Source organism: Pygocentrus nattereri, chromosome 5 (assembly GCF_015220715.1).
Source record: "Pygocentrus nattereri isolate fPygNat1 chromosome 5, fPygNat1.pri, whole genome shotgun sequence".
Taxonomy (NCBI): Eukaryota; Metazoa; Chordata; class Actinopteri; order Characiformes; family Serrasalmidae; genus Pygocentrus; species Pygocentrus nattereri.
Window position 1 is genome coordinate 26,648,566 of NC_051215.1, and position 17,354 is coordinate 26,665,919.

Below are 17,354 nucleotides of genomic sequence, written 5' to 3' on the forward strand. Positions count from 1 at the left end.
AAAAAATGTATTAATCAAGTCTTTTCAAACAACAACCCAAAGCTGTTTAGACTGGATAAACTGTCCATAATACACTGTACATTATTTGTGCACAATAGATTTTAGCGATAACCTGGCAGGGGCGATACCATGATGATAAGGCTCTGCCATTGCACTTCGGTGCTGCTGACCCTTGCGAATTCCCCAAATGCGGCAATCTCAACAGCATAATTTTTGGTAGTGGGGGACTGCATTTGCGCTCTCCCCTGACAAAATTCAGGGCAGTCGTGGGCTGGAGGTTAGACAACCAGCCTTGCAACCGGAAGGTCGCTGGTTTGATCCCCTGAGCCGACAGTACGTGACCGAGGTGCCCTTGAGCAAGACACCTAACCCCCAACTGCTCCCTGGGCGCTGTGGATAGGGCTGCCCACCAGTTTGTGTGCTCACTGCCCGCTAATGTGTGTGTGCTCACTAGTGTGCATGTGGTGTTTCAATGCACGGATGGGTTAAATGTGGAGGTGAAATTACTCCGTTGTGGGACTAATAAAGGTCACTTAATCTAACTGGATTTCATGTTACAGATAACTTGCAACTGGTGAAGACCTTGCAGGCCAAATGTTAAGATGAATTTAATGTTTTAAATCAAAGTGTATTTATAAGGAGTGAGAGATTCACCTTTTTTACTTTATGTAACAAATCAATCATTTCTGGCCCAATAAATTAAATACAAATTGACTGAATTAATCTGTACAGCTGGATTAACCTGTACTCTCTTAAAAAAAGACTGGCTATTTTATTTCTGTGCATCTTCTCCTGAGTGTGGGCCTTTAACTAAATTCTGTAAAAAACACCAGTGGGAGACTCCAGCATGCCAGATGAAAAAGTGTTTTAAAGCAATGAAAGCAAGGAGAAGAACTAAAGCAGGGAAAAGCAGGGTAAATGTGTTAAAGTGGGGGGAGGACTGCAGGAACTGAAACATGAAATGTGAACCTGACCTGAGCCCGACACGTATTTGAAAAATGATGTGTGCTGCCAACATTTCAAGCTCAAAGAGAACCCAGTTCACTGTGGTTTATCCTTGTTTACCTTGCACTTATCTCTCTTCCACACTTTAGATCTATTTTTATTTACTGTGTCTCAGTATCACACACAGCAGTATACACCCCTAAGTAGAGAAAGGTCTGACTGCAGAGCCACAGATTTACACACACAGTTTCACTCCAGCAGGTTCAGGCCAGCGGAACGCATGTACAGTAAGACAGCTCTATTGTGCCATGTAAACAAAGTCCTTATAGGAAAGCTGAGTGTTATGGGCATCGCATTCGTATTTCAAACAGTGGCCAGTCTCCCTATTTATATCATCTCTGATGTCAACAGCGACTGTTTGTGCTGGTTTTATGTGTCTCTATGCATTTTACCATTCAGGAAGGGAGACGGTGACCAACATATGAATCAACCATTGGTAACCAGGTAAACCATAAGGCAGGCATGTGCTGGAGGTTTGGGAACCAGCCCTGTGACCAGAAGATTGCCAGTTCGATCCCCTCGGCTAACAGTCCAAGTGCCCTTGAGCAAGACGCCTTACCCCCAGTTGCTCCTCGGGCCCCATGGATAGGGCTGCCCACTGCTCCGGGCAAATGTGCTCACTGCCCCCTAGTGTGAATTTATGTGGGTGTGCATGTATGAGGGTTTTTTGCTGCACGGATGGGTTAAATGCAGAGTTTTAATTCCACAGTTGGCTGATGGTTCTAAATTCAAAACACATTACAAATCCAAAAGAAATCCTTAATGGTTTCTGTGGGTTTTTTCAGCAGGGATGCTGAAAAGCTTAATATTATGCTCATTTTAAGCTGCTACAGGTAAGGTTTTATGTCTGTACATATAATGTAAGTGTACACATAAAGCTCCCGTATTAAGGGTTAGACTGAGCTCTATGTCTACATAATCTGTTAGGTTTTTTTATTTATTTATTTATTTATTTTAATTCAGACTCCCGTTTTGAGAAATGTTTTTATATATTCAATAACTTGAAAGTAGTTTGACCAGAGAAGGAGCGGTGCCCCCTTGTGATCCTTGGTTCCTCCCAAGGTTTCTTCCTCAGCTCTGAGAGAGTTTCTCCTTGCCACTGTTGCCCCTGGCTTGCTCACCCAGGGGTTTTTACATTTCATGTTAAAACGTTGTCTTTACTGGAATTCTGTGAAGCTGCTTTGTGACAACATCAGTTGTAAAAAGCGCCATACAAATGAATTTGATTTGATTTGATATTTTCCCTGTGAATCTTTATACGTGTTCAAACCAAAGTGTTCAAACCAAAGCCTAAAGCATAAAATATAACATTAGCCCATTGGAAACCCTCATAAAATGATTGAAATGCTGATTAGCCTAAAATTAAGAAAATCCAAAACAAGTGTTGACGCATGCGCTGAATGCCACAGGCTAGAAACTGTGGCTCTGCAGTCAGATTGTACTGCCTAAGCATACAGCACATAAAGTCTCAGTCACTTTGCTGTAATGCAATTCTTCCATTACTCTCCCCTAACGTCCTTTCATCCGATGCTCCTCCATGACCAGGCTGATATAAGCTCTAAGCATTGCTTCCATTCAGCAATCACTCCCTTTCAATTTACAGGTGATATGACTCTCTCATGATGGTTTAAACTCTAGAGTGCTATTCACCTGCACTGGACCCCACCTTGCCAAATCTCTGTTCTCTATAACACGCCCTTGACCTATTTAGGTTTATTTCTCCTGTGCCTGGTCACACATGAACACAGACGAGCAGAACTCAGTGGCTTCCACGTCTTTCTAGTTGACTGTCAGCTCCTGACAAATATGCTGCTCTTACACAGACAGAAACAGATGAAATAAAGCAAAAATAGATCAATAAGCAGACACTCCATATGGACAGGATATTCAGCGACTATTGCTGAAAGGCCTGTCAGCTGTGGTTGATGTGGAATATTAGCCCAGCAGATAAAAAGTGGGTGAGCTATTACTTGCTTTCTTCAAGCTGCCATTGATTTTGCCATTACTCAGATGCACAGGATAATGTTTGGAAGTAAAGACTGAAGTGTTTCCTGCGATCTTTCTCATGTTAAAGCAAGCACGGCTATATGGATCTGCACATTAAGCATATAGTTTACACTGTACATGTTGTTGGTCCTGATATTGTAGGTTAATCTGGTTTTGTGAGCATGCACATTGATATTGGAATCTTCAGTACCTGCAGAAAACAACTGAACAGCATCAGATGTTTAGATTTGACTGATATTTCCAACTGTTCCTCACATTAGGCAGCTGCACTAAATTGTCTGCTTTTTGTTTATTTTTATCACTTAAAAAAGCTATAAAAGCTAAATTTCTTCATAATGATAGTCCCAGTTTCAGTTTCTACATATTTCAATGTTTAAAAGGTCCACACCATGGAAAACCAACATTTTCTCACCTTTTATGTGACATATAAACACTGTTAAAGTTTGAAAATGTAAAGTTCACTCCCCAGTCTATACTGTCCATATACAAAAACTAAGCTTTGTGATGGCAAGAAAAAAAAACAATGATATATCTATCCATTGAGGTTAGAGTAGTTTAGCTCCACCCATTTACGCTTATTAGGGGTGTTTCAGTCTGGACCGCTTTTAAAATAAAGCACAGTCAGAGGTGAGCAGGTGGGTGAAAAAGTGACAAGTAAAAGTCCCTTCAAATAAAATAACTTGAGCAAAAGGAACAAAAGCATCAGGTCAAACAACGACTTAAGTACTGAGTAACATAGAGAACTGCAGTGGAACTTCTTAGTCTATCCAGCATTTTTCTCTTTCTTATTTTGGTCTTTAAAAAAAATGTTAAAGCTCCAAAATCTGAGATGTGACCAATCAAAAAGCAGTACAGATGTTAACAATAAAACAGAATGTAACTAAAAACAAAAAAGGAATCTGTAATTAAATAAGGTATCTAAAATGTAACTGAGTAAAAGTAGTTTCCATTACTTACTAATATAATTAAGTAGAAATAAAAGTAGTAAATTTTGAAAATACTCAGCAGAGTCCATCGATATTTTACTGAAGTACATGTACTTGAGTAAATGTAACTAGTTACAATCCACATCTGAGCACAATACAGGGCAACCAATCAGATCAGATGCCATTAAGATATATCAGTCATAAAGGCACAGTAACAAAAACAGCATGTTTAATTGTAAAGGATAACGAGAGGTCAGACAACAGACATGTGAAAATGAATGAGGTGTTTTGGCGCATAAAATGACACAAACCTCACAAATGGACCATGAGGGGTATCAGCATTGGTGAATTTGGGCATGAAAAATACCAGACAGTTCTTTTTTAAAAAGGTTCAAAGATAAACAGATAAAACACACACACACACACACACACAACAACAGCACTTATATCCCGACCACACATGCAACCCTCTCTCCGCTGCTGCCCAAGACGTCCTGCTCTTGTGTATCATCCATTGATTACGTAGATAATTCTCCAAGGAGGCCAACTGTAAACAGATGAGCTCTCCTTGTGACATGCCTTACTCTAATCTAATTGAAACTGATGCAGAGAAAACCACAGGGAATTCGATTGTCTTTGTTGTTTTTCTTTGGCTGTCATTTTAACCTAATTGTGTCATAACAGCGACAGCGTTTTTCAAAATGGCAAAGGTTACAACGTGACACCTAACTGCCGACTCTGGCTGGAGCAGACAAGGAATGTCTGTTTGCCTCCCTCTCCCGGTGTCGTCACTGACTGGAGGGTGAAAAGACAACAGGGACATGACCCCATGGACCGCTAAAGGAGAGCAGCCAACCCTGTTTCTGACCTCTCCTATTAGCTGTCAGCTTAAATTTTTATCTCAAAGTAAGTAAAGAAACAAAGGAAGTTAACTAGACACAAGGTTGGTATTCCATTCCATATTATATACATACTACAGACACACCTTCTAATTCAGGTTTGACTATTTCATTTACACCCTCTGAAGAGCTCACATGACCCTGTTATAGGACCCTGGTCTATGAGCAACAAGGCCACACAAGCTCAAGGAACGGAAGTTCGGAGTACTGAGGCATAAAACAAAAAAATAAGCTGTCCTCAGCAGCAATATTCACATGCCCCACAAGGTCCATAAAGAAATGGTATGAAGTGGAAAAACTTGACTGGCCTGCACAGAGCCTTGACCTGTCCACCCTTCACCTCTGTGATGTACTGGAATGTGGTAAGGCACTCAAACACTGCAATGGTAATTTTCTCACAGCCCTAAACCCTAGTGTAACTAAAGTTGGCACATTGGTCTGCGACAGATAAACGCCCCCCTAATGGAACCTAATAACATTCGCCTACAGCACTGCAGACACACAATCACATACTGTAGAGTGCAAAAGTCAGAGATCACCCTCCATTGATTTCATTTCCAAAGTACATATTTCTGAGGATATTACATATAAGATAATTCACTTAAATATATAAAAACATTTCTCAAAACTGGAGTCAATTTAAATAAATAAATAAAAAGGCTACAGAGAAATTGGAACCCCTAACAACCATGCAGGATCTGGTAGACACCAAAACTGCCCCAATCAGATAAACAGCACTTAAAGCTTTCATCTTTGAGAGAAAGGAGGATGTGGCAAAAGCAGTCGCCAAAACAATGAATTGAATTTTCATTTAGCTACTGAGGCTTCTGTGTAATGTTTGTCATGCGTTTCCACTTTTTAGTGATGCTGAAAAACGAATAACTTGTACTGAATGGCTGTTTTGACTGCGCAGCACATGCACACACAATACCTACATACATGGGGAACCTGCCGATGTGTGATTGAGAGCCAAAGCCAAGCTAAAGGGAGGGTCGTTAATCTCCTGTGAGGCCGTGGGTGACGGTGGGGGTGTGGTTTACGGTAGAGTTGCAGTAACAGCTTCTACTAAAGGGCACAGTCATGGGGGCTCCTCTCAGCCTGCTGCAAATAAGGCAGGAGAATGCGCAGCACTGGCAGAGATGAGTCAGTAGAATGCTATATATGGTGCTGGAAAGTCACAGAGTTACCAAGAGCAAAACAAACATCAGACGTGTGTGTGTACACTGCTCTGTGGAGTCCCCAGTTTATAGCCAACCAGTGTAAATAGAGATTATACTGCAGGAGGAAGTTCTAAATTACCTGCATAAAAACAAACAGAGAAATAGAGGAAAACCCCGTAGACAGAGTTTTATAGTATGTGAATAACTTCATGTACAGTATGCTAGACAATATGTTGTTTCTTGTTGTCAATAGGCCATGTTTGTTTCTCTGTTGCTCTAGAAGGTTTATGAGCTTTCCACTGTTACAGGTCTAGAACAAACACGAGTAAGAAACAGTATCAAGTATGCACAGGCCCAACCAGAGCCAGTTTATAAGGAGCCTGGCCACTTCCTATTTCCCTCGTTATATCAAAAACATGACTGCAAACGCCAGAGGGCATTCGCAAGTGAGTCCTTGACGAATGGGAGTAAATGGAGCTGAACGGTTAAAACGAAAAGTTAAAATAGTTTCTAATCACTCGCCCAGAACTTTAATTTTAGAAAGTAGAAAAATGTATTTCACTAAAAAAGCAAAGAAAATGTACCCATATATTTCCCATTTCTACAGTTAACAGGTTTTAGAAAGTACAATGCTAGCATTACTGCTAGTGAGTGATGAATGGTTGGCGATCGGAGCAGCTCATTGGCTGTTCATGCTCTCTGACATCATGGAAGTACATGAAGTCCTATAACTCAAGCTTAAAAAGCTCTCTAGTTCTACTCTTTGCTACTCCAAAACACTCTGAAATTGCCTCAGTGCGACAACACAACAACATTGCCAAATTCATGTTATTAAAGATGTGAGACATCAGAGGTAGCACAGCTACACTGCTAACTAGACTGACTTCTTCTTGCTGATGTTAACTACAGAGGTTTTTTTCCCCGATGTGAGACTAATAAGGGTCACTTAATCTCACTGTGCATATTTTTTTATCTCACTACAGAAGTCCTGATATTAAGTCCACATACAGTAAAAAAATACTTCTGTTCTCAATGTTCCTCAACAAACACGTTGGTACATCATCCTTGTATTGAAGAGGAGACTCCAGTAGCATCCAGGGTTACACCAATTAACTCCAGTGTTAGCTCACTGACTCATCTGAAGAGGCAGCCTTCATTACTCATCCTACATGAAAACCTTTCCTTTATTTAACCAAAATTATATGAGAGGTCGGGAAGCACACTAAGCTGAAGTCCTTGTGGTGGAACTGGCACTCTGTTGCTCGGCTTCACTGATTACACTAAGAGCATTTTGGTTTTATCATTGTCACTCGCTTGCATCACTTGTTTAGGACAACATGTTATTTGCTCTTTTTGGCAGACTTCTTGCAATAAACTTTGTTGGGGCTGTTGTTTTTAACCTCTTATTGACAAGGGTATATTTTGGTTTGTCCATCTGAATTTACATGACCAAACGGTAAGGCAACTTATTCAGTAACTGTAAAAAATAAACACAAATTTATATTTTTTTGTAAAATCTCCCCTCAAATTAACATAATGTGTTTTATGATCATAAACATATTGCTATATGCTTGCAAATTACTGCTGAAAGCCAAAAATCTTAGATGCTCTTTGTAATATTTTATAAAAATAATTTTTAAAGAGCAGATAACTGCAGAGAAAAACAAATGAGTTCAGCTTCTTTTATTATAAGGGTTTAAAATGACATCACCGTATATTTGACTGGAGAGAAGACCACCAGTGGTTCCAAGGAGATTAAGAGGCTGCTGCCTGGCTGTTGCTGTTATGTTACAGATGGATTAGGCAGAGTGATACTTATTATTATCTGAAGATACTTGCCCTAATACCTCTCAGCCAATCAGCATGCAAGCCTGGAGCTTAGTACAATTTTGAATGATCTAATATTTTCAACATTTCCAACATACTCTTCGGAAGATTTTATACTACTGGACTGTTTATCCTGCTGGCACGAAGGCTGAAGGATTTGGGGAAATTTTGGGGAAAATTGATTTGGAACTGCAAAGTCTTACTATTCAGTAATTACAGAGACTTTGATGCAAACTCGCTGAGCTATTCTTAGCTTATAGAAGTGCGTAATAAAACTTAAATATGATTACTTTCTATCAGTTTAGTTCCAGGCCTGTTGTGTTTTTGACGTAAAAATGTATTATTCAGCCTTAGCTAGCGCCAGTGCTATCACCTACAAAAAGCCTACAGCCCAATGCTAATATCAGCTACAGTCTGTGACATCATTTAAAGCTACACTCTCATTCCTCGTGGTCAAGCGAATCACTGTTTGTTAACTTTTACGGACACTTGAATATCAGAATGAGTCAGGATGAATGTCCCTAATTCTGATCCAATGGAACGATGCAGGATTAAGAGCCATAAGCTTGTGTAATTCAGGCCAAATCAATATGATACTCAAAATGCCTGACATGATCTAATTTCGTGGGATGCAATACACTCATCCTATTACCGTTCCCCACTCCAAAATCTCCCTCTGCACAGAGCAGCTTTGCATTACACAGCAGGCTCAGAAGAAACCTCTTACTGCAGAGCTTCAGTTACTCTCTAATGCAACCTTTTCCTCCACCAATCCCCCTCTCCACTCTGAACGAGCGTGTATGTGGTACTCAGATAATTCCCCGTCCTTACTGTGCCTGTATGCGCATGTGTGTGTTAAATCACGACCAGCGCCTGGGAGGATACTACTGATACTGCTGAGCATGGGTCTCCCTTCCTCTCTCACTTTCTCGTCCTCCCTCTCTCACTCTCTCTCTCTCCCTCCCTCCCGCTCTCACTCTCTCTCCCTCGCCCTCTCAGCTGGAGCGATAACCTGTCAGCACATGCAAAGAGCTGTAGCTCCGGACGATCAATGCCGCGTCTGCCCCTTCACTACAGCAATGCAGGGGGAGAGAGGGGGAGAGAGGGGGAGAGAGGGGGAGAGAGAGGGGGAGAGAGGGGGAGAGAGAGGGGGAGAGAGGGGGAGAGAGAGAGAGAGAGAGAGAGAGAGAGAGAGAGAGAGAGAGAGAGAGAGAGAGAGAGAGAGAGAGAGATGGATGCGAGCGAGTGAAAGAGACGGAGTTACACACTCATTTGGAACCACAGCAGAAGTGAATGGGATATTGAAATCGTTTGTGTGCGGAATTGTCTCACAACACATTAACTGCCGGATGAGCCGCATGTTTAGACTAATGTTTCCTGAAAGGTGGGAAAACAGATATTAGACCCGCATCAAACAGAATCAAATTAAACAGAAGGATTACTAACACGACACAGTACTTATTAAATGAAGGAACCAAACCAGTTGGATTCAGCCTCAGTGTTTCGTGTCTCACAGCCGCTGCTCGAGTCACGATTAGGTGAAAATATCTAACTGTGATTTTCAGACGAGTGTTCTGACTGTGATTCAAAGATTATTTTATAAGCGCCCAAGTTTTTTTGGCCAAAAAAACCTACCTTACGGCTCAAGCGTCTAATCATTACATGGCAGACGGCCAGTTAGTTGTGGTCAGCTACACATCAGGTGAGTGTTTATTTGCTTATGATTGGTCCAACTTATCTACAGGCGGTTCCCAAGCTCTATATTTTTAGATAAAATATTCCCACTTAAACTGGAATCCCACTGATATTTATAACTTTCCACATAATTACATGTCTAAGATGTAAACGGAGTCATTCAGAGTAATTCTAGAGAAACTTACAATCATATCTGTTCAGTGTTGGCGACCAGAACCAGACGCCTGAAGAGTTTAATGCCTCTAAAAGCTCCCGACAGAAATGAACTTCTCTGAATAGTTACAGAGCGCTGCCTCATGCGTGGGACGTTGTTTTCTAATAATTTTGACATAAGGCTTTAGCTTAAATACATTTTAACCCTTGTGCTGTGAAAAATGTGTGATTTATTATTATTTCAACTTCAGATTCCTTGGCCTCTGATCATTTTCTGTGAGAGATGTTATGTAAACTAACCCATTGTCAGTGTCTGCACTCTGTTCGCCCCCCACATGGCCTGCTCATGCTCCACATGCACCACTGAGTAACAAACACATCCACACCACACAAGGGTTAAAGCATATACATGGCACACAAGTGCAAGCTGGATGTTTAAGGTAGATAATCCAAAGGAAACATATGTTTTCCACTATTTTATCATAATGAATATTACATAGAAAAACGCAGAAGACACTTCTAGGTTCACTAGTTGTTTCAGACAGGAACCCGGGGCCACAATATCTAAATGTAGCATTTTATTTACTATCACCACCACTGTGAAATCACTATGTTTCACTAAGTCAGTCAATTTGTTTACATCTCAATGATCAAACTATACAGAAAATGAAAAAAATGAGTGGAATTCTCCTTTAAAGCCTATAGGAAGTTTTTAACATATAAATAATGGGATATAAAAACCAACAATCTTTCAGCTCTCAATGCTCATTTCAGACATCATTGGGAGTGTAGAGACAGCAGTACAAGCACTTTCTGTCTAGCAGGGCTCAGTTTCTCTTTCCTGTATGCCTGGTTCCTGAAACCTGATGCTTGGCCCCCTACAACCCCCCCCATCCCCCATGACGACTGCTTGCTGGACCTTTTTCACTGGATACTGAACTCAACCCTACAGCCTGCTCCCCCACACCCTCATTCCATTCCATCACACACACATACGTCAGATGTTCGGCATTAACTCTTCACTGGAGAGAGAAACAGCAGCTATTTCTGCCTTATAGTCTACACCCTCCATTTCTCAGTGTCGAGCTAATCAGGGTGAAAATGAACAGATTACTTTGTTTGTGTCACAATCTACCAAACTGAGCGAGCCAAGTCATGAATAAGAAAGTTTCTTCACACTTCAGTCACCTTTTATTGTTACTTCCATTAAAAAAATCAATAATAAGCCCTTAGAGATGTGAATTGCGCTCTGAATGCCTCTGAATGTTCACACTCATTTAGAAACGAATCACTGCATCAGGCAATAAAGGTGGCAGGGAACTTCTTTACATAGTGACAGAAATCACAAACAAGCAGTCACACTTGCGGATACATTTAGTTATGCTCTGCAGGGCTGCTTTAAAGGAGAATTCCACTGACTTTTCAAAATTCCTCATAAATATATTTTCAGCCACGTCACTCCACTGCTGCGCTCCCTTCTCTGGCTTCCTGTAGCTTCACGCATCAGATTTAAAACCCTAATGCTTGCCTACAAAGCCAAAAATGGACCAGCCCCTACCTACTTGATGGCAATGGTGAAATCGCAAACTGTACCACAAGCCCTTCGAGCTTTGAGCACAGCTCGACTTGACCCGCCATCCTTCAAGGCGCGTGGAAGACAAGCGTCGAGACTGTTCTCTGTACTGGCACCCAGGTGGTGGAACGAACTCCCACTGGCTGTCCGAACAGCAGAGTCTCTTGCTGTCTTCAAACGCAGACTGAAGACACGTCTCTTTACACAGCACTTAAATGAGCACTGAATTAAGTATTATTTGCAATATATTGTGCTGCACTTATATATTATATTTTATTGCACTGTGTATTGTAGTTTACTTTATTGTTGAATGCACTGTGTATTGTAGTTTATTGTATTGTATTGCATGGCACTGCATGGCACAGAGTTCTGTGCTCAACTCTGTTGCTTTTTCTCTGGGTATCTACACTGACTTTTGTTTCTAGCAGTATCTGAGCTCAGCACCGTCTTTCTCTCTAACCTATTGGTAACTAGCAAAGATACTTTCTCTAGACAGACAAAGCACTTCTTGTAGGTCTGGATAAGAGCGTCTGCTAAATGCTGTAAATGTAAATGTATATGGTATAAGGTATGTATAAGGTCATTTCAGAGTGGTTTTATGTGAATTACTCTGTCCTAGAGAAACTTCCAAAGACAGAACCGTGGTGGTGGGAACCAGAAGTCTGAAGAGTTTAATGCCTTTAAAATCACCCTCACAGGGAATTATAACATAAAATGGTCACAAATACATTACACAATGCCTGAGATTGTGTTTTATGACAGTTTTGAGAGAAGGCATTGGCCTGAAACTGGAGAGGTACATGCAGGGAGTTGTAAGGCAAACAGGTTCACTGGTGGCTTTGGATAGTAGATTAAAAAATTGGCTACAATTGTGTTGTAAACATTGTGACTTCTGGTTCCTATCACAACCACTGTAAAGAAATCTGTTTTCTACAATAACCACGCTTACCTGCAGCCTGATAATCCATTAATAATCTGATTATTTGCTCAATCTGAATAGAAATAGACTAGTCTGATTGAGGCCATATGAAATACAGCTCCTGTGTGAGTGATCAAGGTGGGTAATCCTGCAAATAATCCATTAAGTAGAAGAATAATAACCGCGCAAACGCCTGTATCTGATTACATTCCCAATCGGAAAGTTTAAGGCCGTTCTGCATGTGCGTCACATCATGGTGACAGTTTATACCATTCAACATGGCGGGAGTAGAAACTGGTCTGCAGAGAAGACGAAGTTTATGCTCTGATCTTTAAAAGACGGCGGTGGGACGGATGTCTATCTTATGTTTCTCAGAACACGACGTCTTCCTCTCTGCCTTCTTTAATAAGGACGTGTGAAGGACGTTTTTCTGAGTCTGACATCATTTTAAAGTAATTAAAAACACAAGCACTGCTCACTGCTGCTCATCTCACTCTGTCTGGACTCGCGTGATGCTCGCTGTCATGTCTACACTTAGTGGTTCTCTACCATGTAATTTTGGATCGGAGTACTTGCAGTGAGCATGTAAACTGAGATTTTACATTAGAGTGTTGCCAGTGAGTAAATTTACATCAAACCAGTCTGAATAACAGTCTTTACACATTATCCATAAAATTAAGCAAAAAATTAGTAAAATTTCTCAATGACAAAGGGAAATCCACAGTCTCTGGATGAGTGATGCTACGTAAGGGTTAACAGGCTGCAGCAAAATGTACTTCTCTTATTCTTATCTTGGTACAAACTCTTCCTCTAAGCAGCTCTCAGACAGATCTTAGACTGATTCATGGCGTCTCTTCTCTCTCAGGGAGGAGGGGATCAGTCCTTACACTCTACATGCAGGGGAAACACCCAAAAGCAGAAACTCCAGGAAAATTGACACACTTTCTTTGATTTGCTACTACGCATACACAAACACAGAGAGTGCAGCGCTCGCTAATGTGTTTGTCAAGAGAACCGCGATGGCACGCACTCAAGTAACAAATATCCTGTTCTAATCATAGAATTTTCATTCCTTGCACAGCCGGCTGGAACGGCTGATGAAAACACGGACACTCGACCTCGGGCTCATTTTCTGAACATAATGCAGTCACTATGCTGGATTCTCTTGGCCAAACTGGCTGCACTGATAAGGAAAAACAAACCACTTCTGAGGGGAGAGTCACATTCAAAGGGCAGCCTGACAGCACTGACGATGGTTACTATGGCCACAAGGCTGAAACAGCAAAGGCCCAAACAAACAGGGCAGACAGGAAGTTTGCCTTTCTAGCTGCTCCCAGCACTGAGAGTGGGAATGTCTGAGAAGGCTCCTGACGCAATTGATGTTCCTTTGAAATCAAATCTACGGAGAGTTGCTCCAAAAGCATTTCTGCAGGAAAAGTATTATGAAAGAATGTCATGGAAAGTCTCTCAAACACACTCCGGGCCTGAGGCACTGAGGCTTTTGCCCCGGTATGGTAGGTATGTGTGTTGCATACAAAATTGGCATATGAGTCTAAACATGTGCTTTTCTTGCATGATAAGGCACAAAACGCACTTCTCTTCTTCTTACATTCCCCCAAAACAAGGAGGAATCACACAGGAAATGGGTGGAGTCATTAGAAGTGCAGCTCATTACATATTCCACTCAATTATTAAGTCTGAGCAACTAGCAGCAGCCATTTATGCACGGAAAGTAAAGCGAGGCATCAAAAGCACGTTGTTGAAAGAATTCCTTTAAAGGGCCATTCCATCCAATTGTCCAAATTTCTATACAATTCGAACATTAAGATGCACACATTCAAAGTGGGGAACCAGGGGTCACAATGTTTTCAAGGCAAACAAAGCCATTTCATTTACTATGCAGTGAAATAGTGGAAAAATCTGTTTTCTTTGGAGACATTTTAAACATTCTCACAAAACTATCATAAACAATGCAACATGCGTCATGCAGGGAATCCATAAGCTTTTCATGTAATAATATTCTGTGAAGGACCTTGTAGAGGTCAAACGTCTGGTTCCTTTCGCTACCGTTTAGAACACTTCTGATTTGGCAACTTCCTCTAGAAACAAGCATTTCATACCAGATCACTCTGAATGACTTACCAAAATATTATGCAGACATTTTTTATTTAATTATATAGACACTTTGATAAAATCAGCGCAGTCTTTGCTAGCTAGATGGAGGTAGAGGAGGCCTAAATGACATGTTGAGGAAATATCAATCTCAATAATAGTGTTTCAGCTCTCAAATTATGCATTATGAGCTCATAGTCCATTTTCTGCTTCATAAATAAACTTTTTTATAGAATTTGTTGAGGAATTTTTTTCATGGATTTTTTTTTTATAGAATTTGTTTCTAGATTTTTTTTCTACCGTTTGTTTTCTCTGCATTTTGATCTCCTGCCTACACGTGTTTTCAGTCATTAAAGATGTAGCTTTTGAAATTTCATTGAAAACTTTCCCAAAAAGTGTTCAGTGTTTTCACCTGCATATGTAATGCAGAAATTTTGAAAATCTGGTGGAATTCCTCTCTGACTTAAGGGGAAATCCAGTCTCTGGATGGGTGATCTCACGTAGGGGTTAACAGACTGCAGCAAAACAAAGGGAGTAATTGAAGACCTTGTTTATTAAATCTTATTTTAAACTTTTAAAATGTTCAGTGTTTTTACCTGGACAGGTAACCGTATCTTTTTTTTTAAATGCTGACATCACAGCATCAACTTAAATGTGTTGAGCAGATCTATCTGACATACTGTAGATGACAATTGGGCTGCTACAGTGGTCAGTGATACCCAGCTTGATTACATATTTACTTAATTTATCTGTTCTTTACAATGAAACCAGTCCACACATATGAATCTCCCTTGTTTTTGTCCTGCTTCGTACTTAATAAATTTAGACATACCCACTGCTCATTTGTCTAGTTCTGTACAATTCTGTACAAAAGACATGCACATGATGTTCTTCTCAAGTTGTTTCACATCAAATTACTGACATCAAAATATCCTAATGCATATGGACACAGTCGTAGAGGCTTCTCCTACTCCAACCTGATTCAACCCAACATTAATTACCATGCTTAAGTGGTTACTTCAGGACCGAGACAGGCTAATGTGAAAATTTTGAGACTGTGATGCCTTAGTGAAACTCACTAACATGTGTCTGACATATGAAGAGGACTCAAACATCTCAAATGAAAGAAAAAAATAAATAAATTTAAAAAACTCATTGTGTTAAAAAAAAAAACCCTGACTTGGTGACACATCAATAAACATACTTGCATTGTGAAGCTTGTATTTAGGTTTTTATTCACATTCACAATGTAACTGTGCATAGCACGCTGCATTTAAATGTCATTAGTGTACAGCAGTGTAACAGTCCTCCCACAGACATTCTGCTACGCCGACACCATCAGGCAGAGTGCCACTGCTTCTACTGTACACAAACTCCAACCAACTGCAGCACTCCTTGCGACAAATTTTGATTTATGCCTTAAGGTTCAAACTGTACGTGCTGTATTCCCCTTACATAGTTCCAGATCAGTGCCAGTGTGTATAAAAAGCAGGCTCAACCCTGTTCCCAGTGATCTACTGTCCTGCAGTGTTGCGGTACAATCCTTATCAAACACTGTAAGAACAGTCACGTAAGCCTTGCACAGGGGCAGTTGTAGGCTGGAGGTTAGGGAACCAGCCTTGTGACCAGAAGGTCGCTGGTTCTATCCCCTGAACTGACAGTATATGAGCAAGGCACCTAACCCCCAAAAGATCCCCTGGTGCCATGGATAGGGCTGCCCACTGCTCCGGGCAAGGATGGTCACTGCGCCCTAGGGTGCGTGTACACTAGTGTTCATGTATGTGTGTGTTTCACTGTATGGATGGGTAAAATGCAGAGGTCTAATTTGTTGTAAGTGGTATGTTAAGAATGATCCACCACCAAAATAATACTTTTTCAGAGGTGGTCCTATGGTGGTCCCTTTCTATTGATGGGTAGGGTAGAGGGCGGCTGCTAAACTGTGCAACAACAGGAAGGTGCTTCAATGAGTGAAGCTATAATGGATAATAAACTAATGAACTAGCATTGCTAAAATCTAATTAAGTTATTATTTCACTGTGTGTGTGTGTGTGTGTATACATACACGTGTACATGTGTGGAAGGAATACAACTCAAGAAACAAGCTGTAAAAAGCTTTGTTAGAACCTCAAAAACAGCTTAATTTAGGTATTTTTTGACCTACACTTTCTATTCTTCTCCCATTGCAGTAAGTGATCAGCACTCACCTGGGAAGGGAGGGAGGCTCTGGGCTGGCTGAAGAGTGCTGCCCTGCCAGTGGACCTGAGGCCATGTCCTCTCCTCACACTCTGGTGGACAAATGGCCCAGACAAAGCCTCCTGTAGGACAGAAAATCACATCACAGCATTAGACTGAAATCATGCAACGATTTGTTCAATAAAAACACAGCACTGTGCCATCATCTTGTAAATATGTGTGTGGTCAGTATAAGAACATTGTGCACACTTTGGGCTGCCACTTTACATCAGGTCTTTTGTTTGATTTGTTTGGGTATTTTAGTGATTTGTTTTGTTTTGAACTTTCCCCAGTGACTCAAGGGTTTTTCCCTTGATTGAGAACCGGTCACAAGGCTTTTCATCATAGCAGCAGAGTTTGACCTTGCTGCCAGCCAGGACACTTATCAATGCGGCACCCCTGGGACACAAATCTGGAGGCTTTCACTGCAGTGGCAGAGTTTAACTGGGCTGTGAGCTGGGACACTTTTCACCATAGTAGTGGAGCTTAACTGAGCGATGAGCTGGGACACTTTTCACCATAGTAGTGGAGTTTAACTGAGCGATGAGCTGGGACACTTTTCACCATAGTAGTGGAGTTTAACTGGGCTTTGAGCTGGGACACTTTTCACCATAGTAGTGGAGCTTAACTGAGCGATGAGCTGGGACACTTTTCACCATAGTAGTGGAGTTTAACTGGGCTTTGAGCTGGGACACTTTTCACCATAGTAGTGGAGTTTAACTGAGCGATGAGCTGGGACACTTTTCACCATAGTAGTGGAGTTTAACTGAGCGATGAGCTGGGACACTTTTCACCATAGTAGTGGAGCTTAACTGGGCTTTGAGCTGGGACACTTTTCACCATAGT

The 17,354-nt window shown here is 41.1% G+C and overlaps 1 protein-coding gene and 1 pseudogene across 1 annotated transcript in view; one reads left to right on the forward strand and one right to left on the reverse strand.

The window, feature by feature from the left end:
• mcu (mitochondrial calcium uniporter) overlaps positions 1 to 17,354 on the reverse strand; it is a 126,769-nt gene that overhangs the window by 51,489 nt on the left and 57,926 nt on the right. Inside the window, exon 2 of the mRNA XM_017694072.2 lies at positions 16,481 to 16,591. Within this exon, the coding sequence (XP_017549561.1) occupies positions 16,481 to 16,591 (111 nt within the window). The remainder of the gene's footprint in view (positions 1 to 16,480; positions 16,592 to 17,354) is intronic.
• Positions 108 to 248, forward strand: LOC119263526 (annotated as a pseudogene).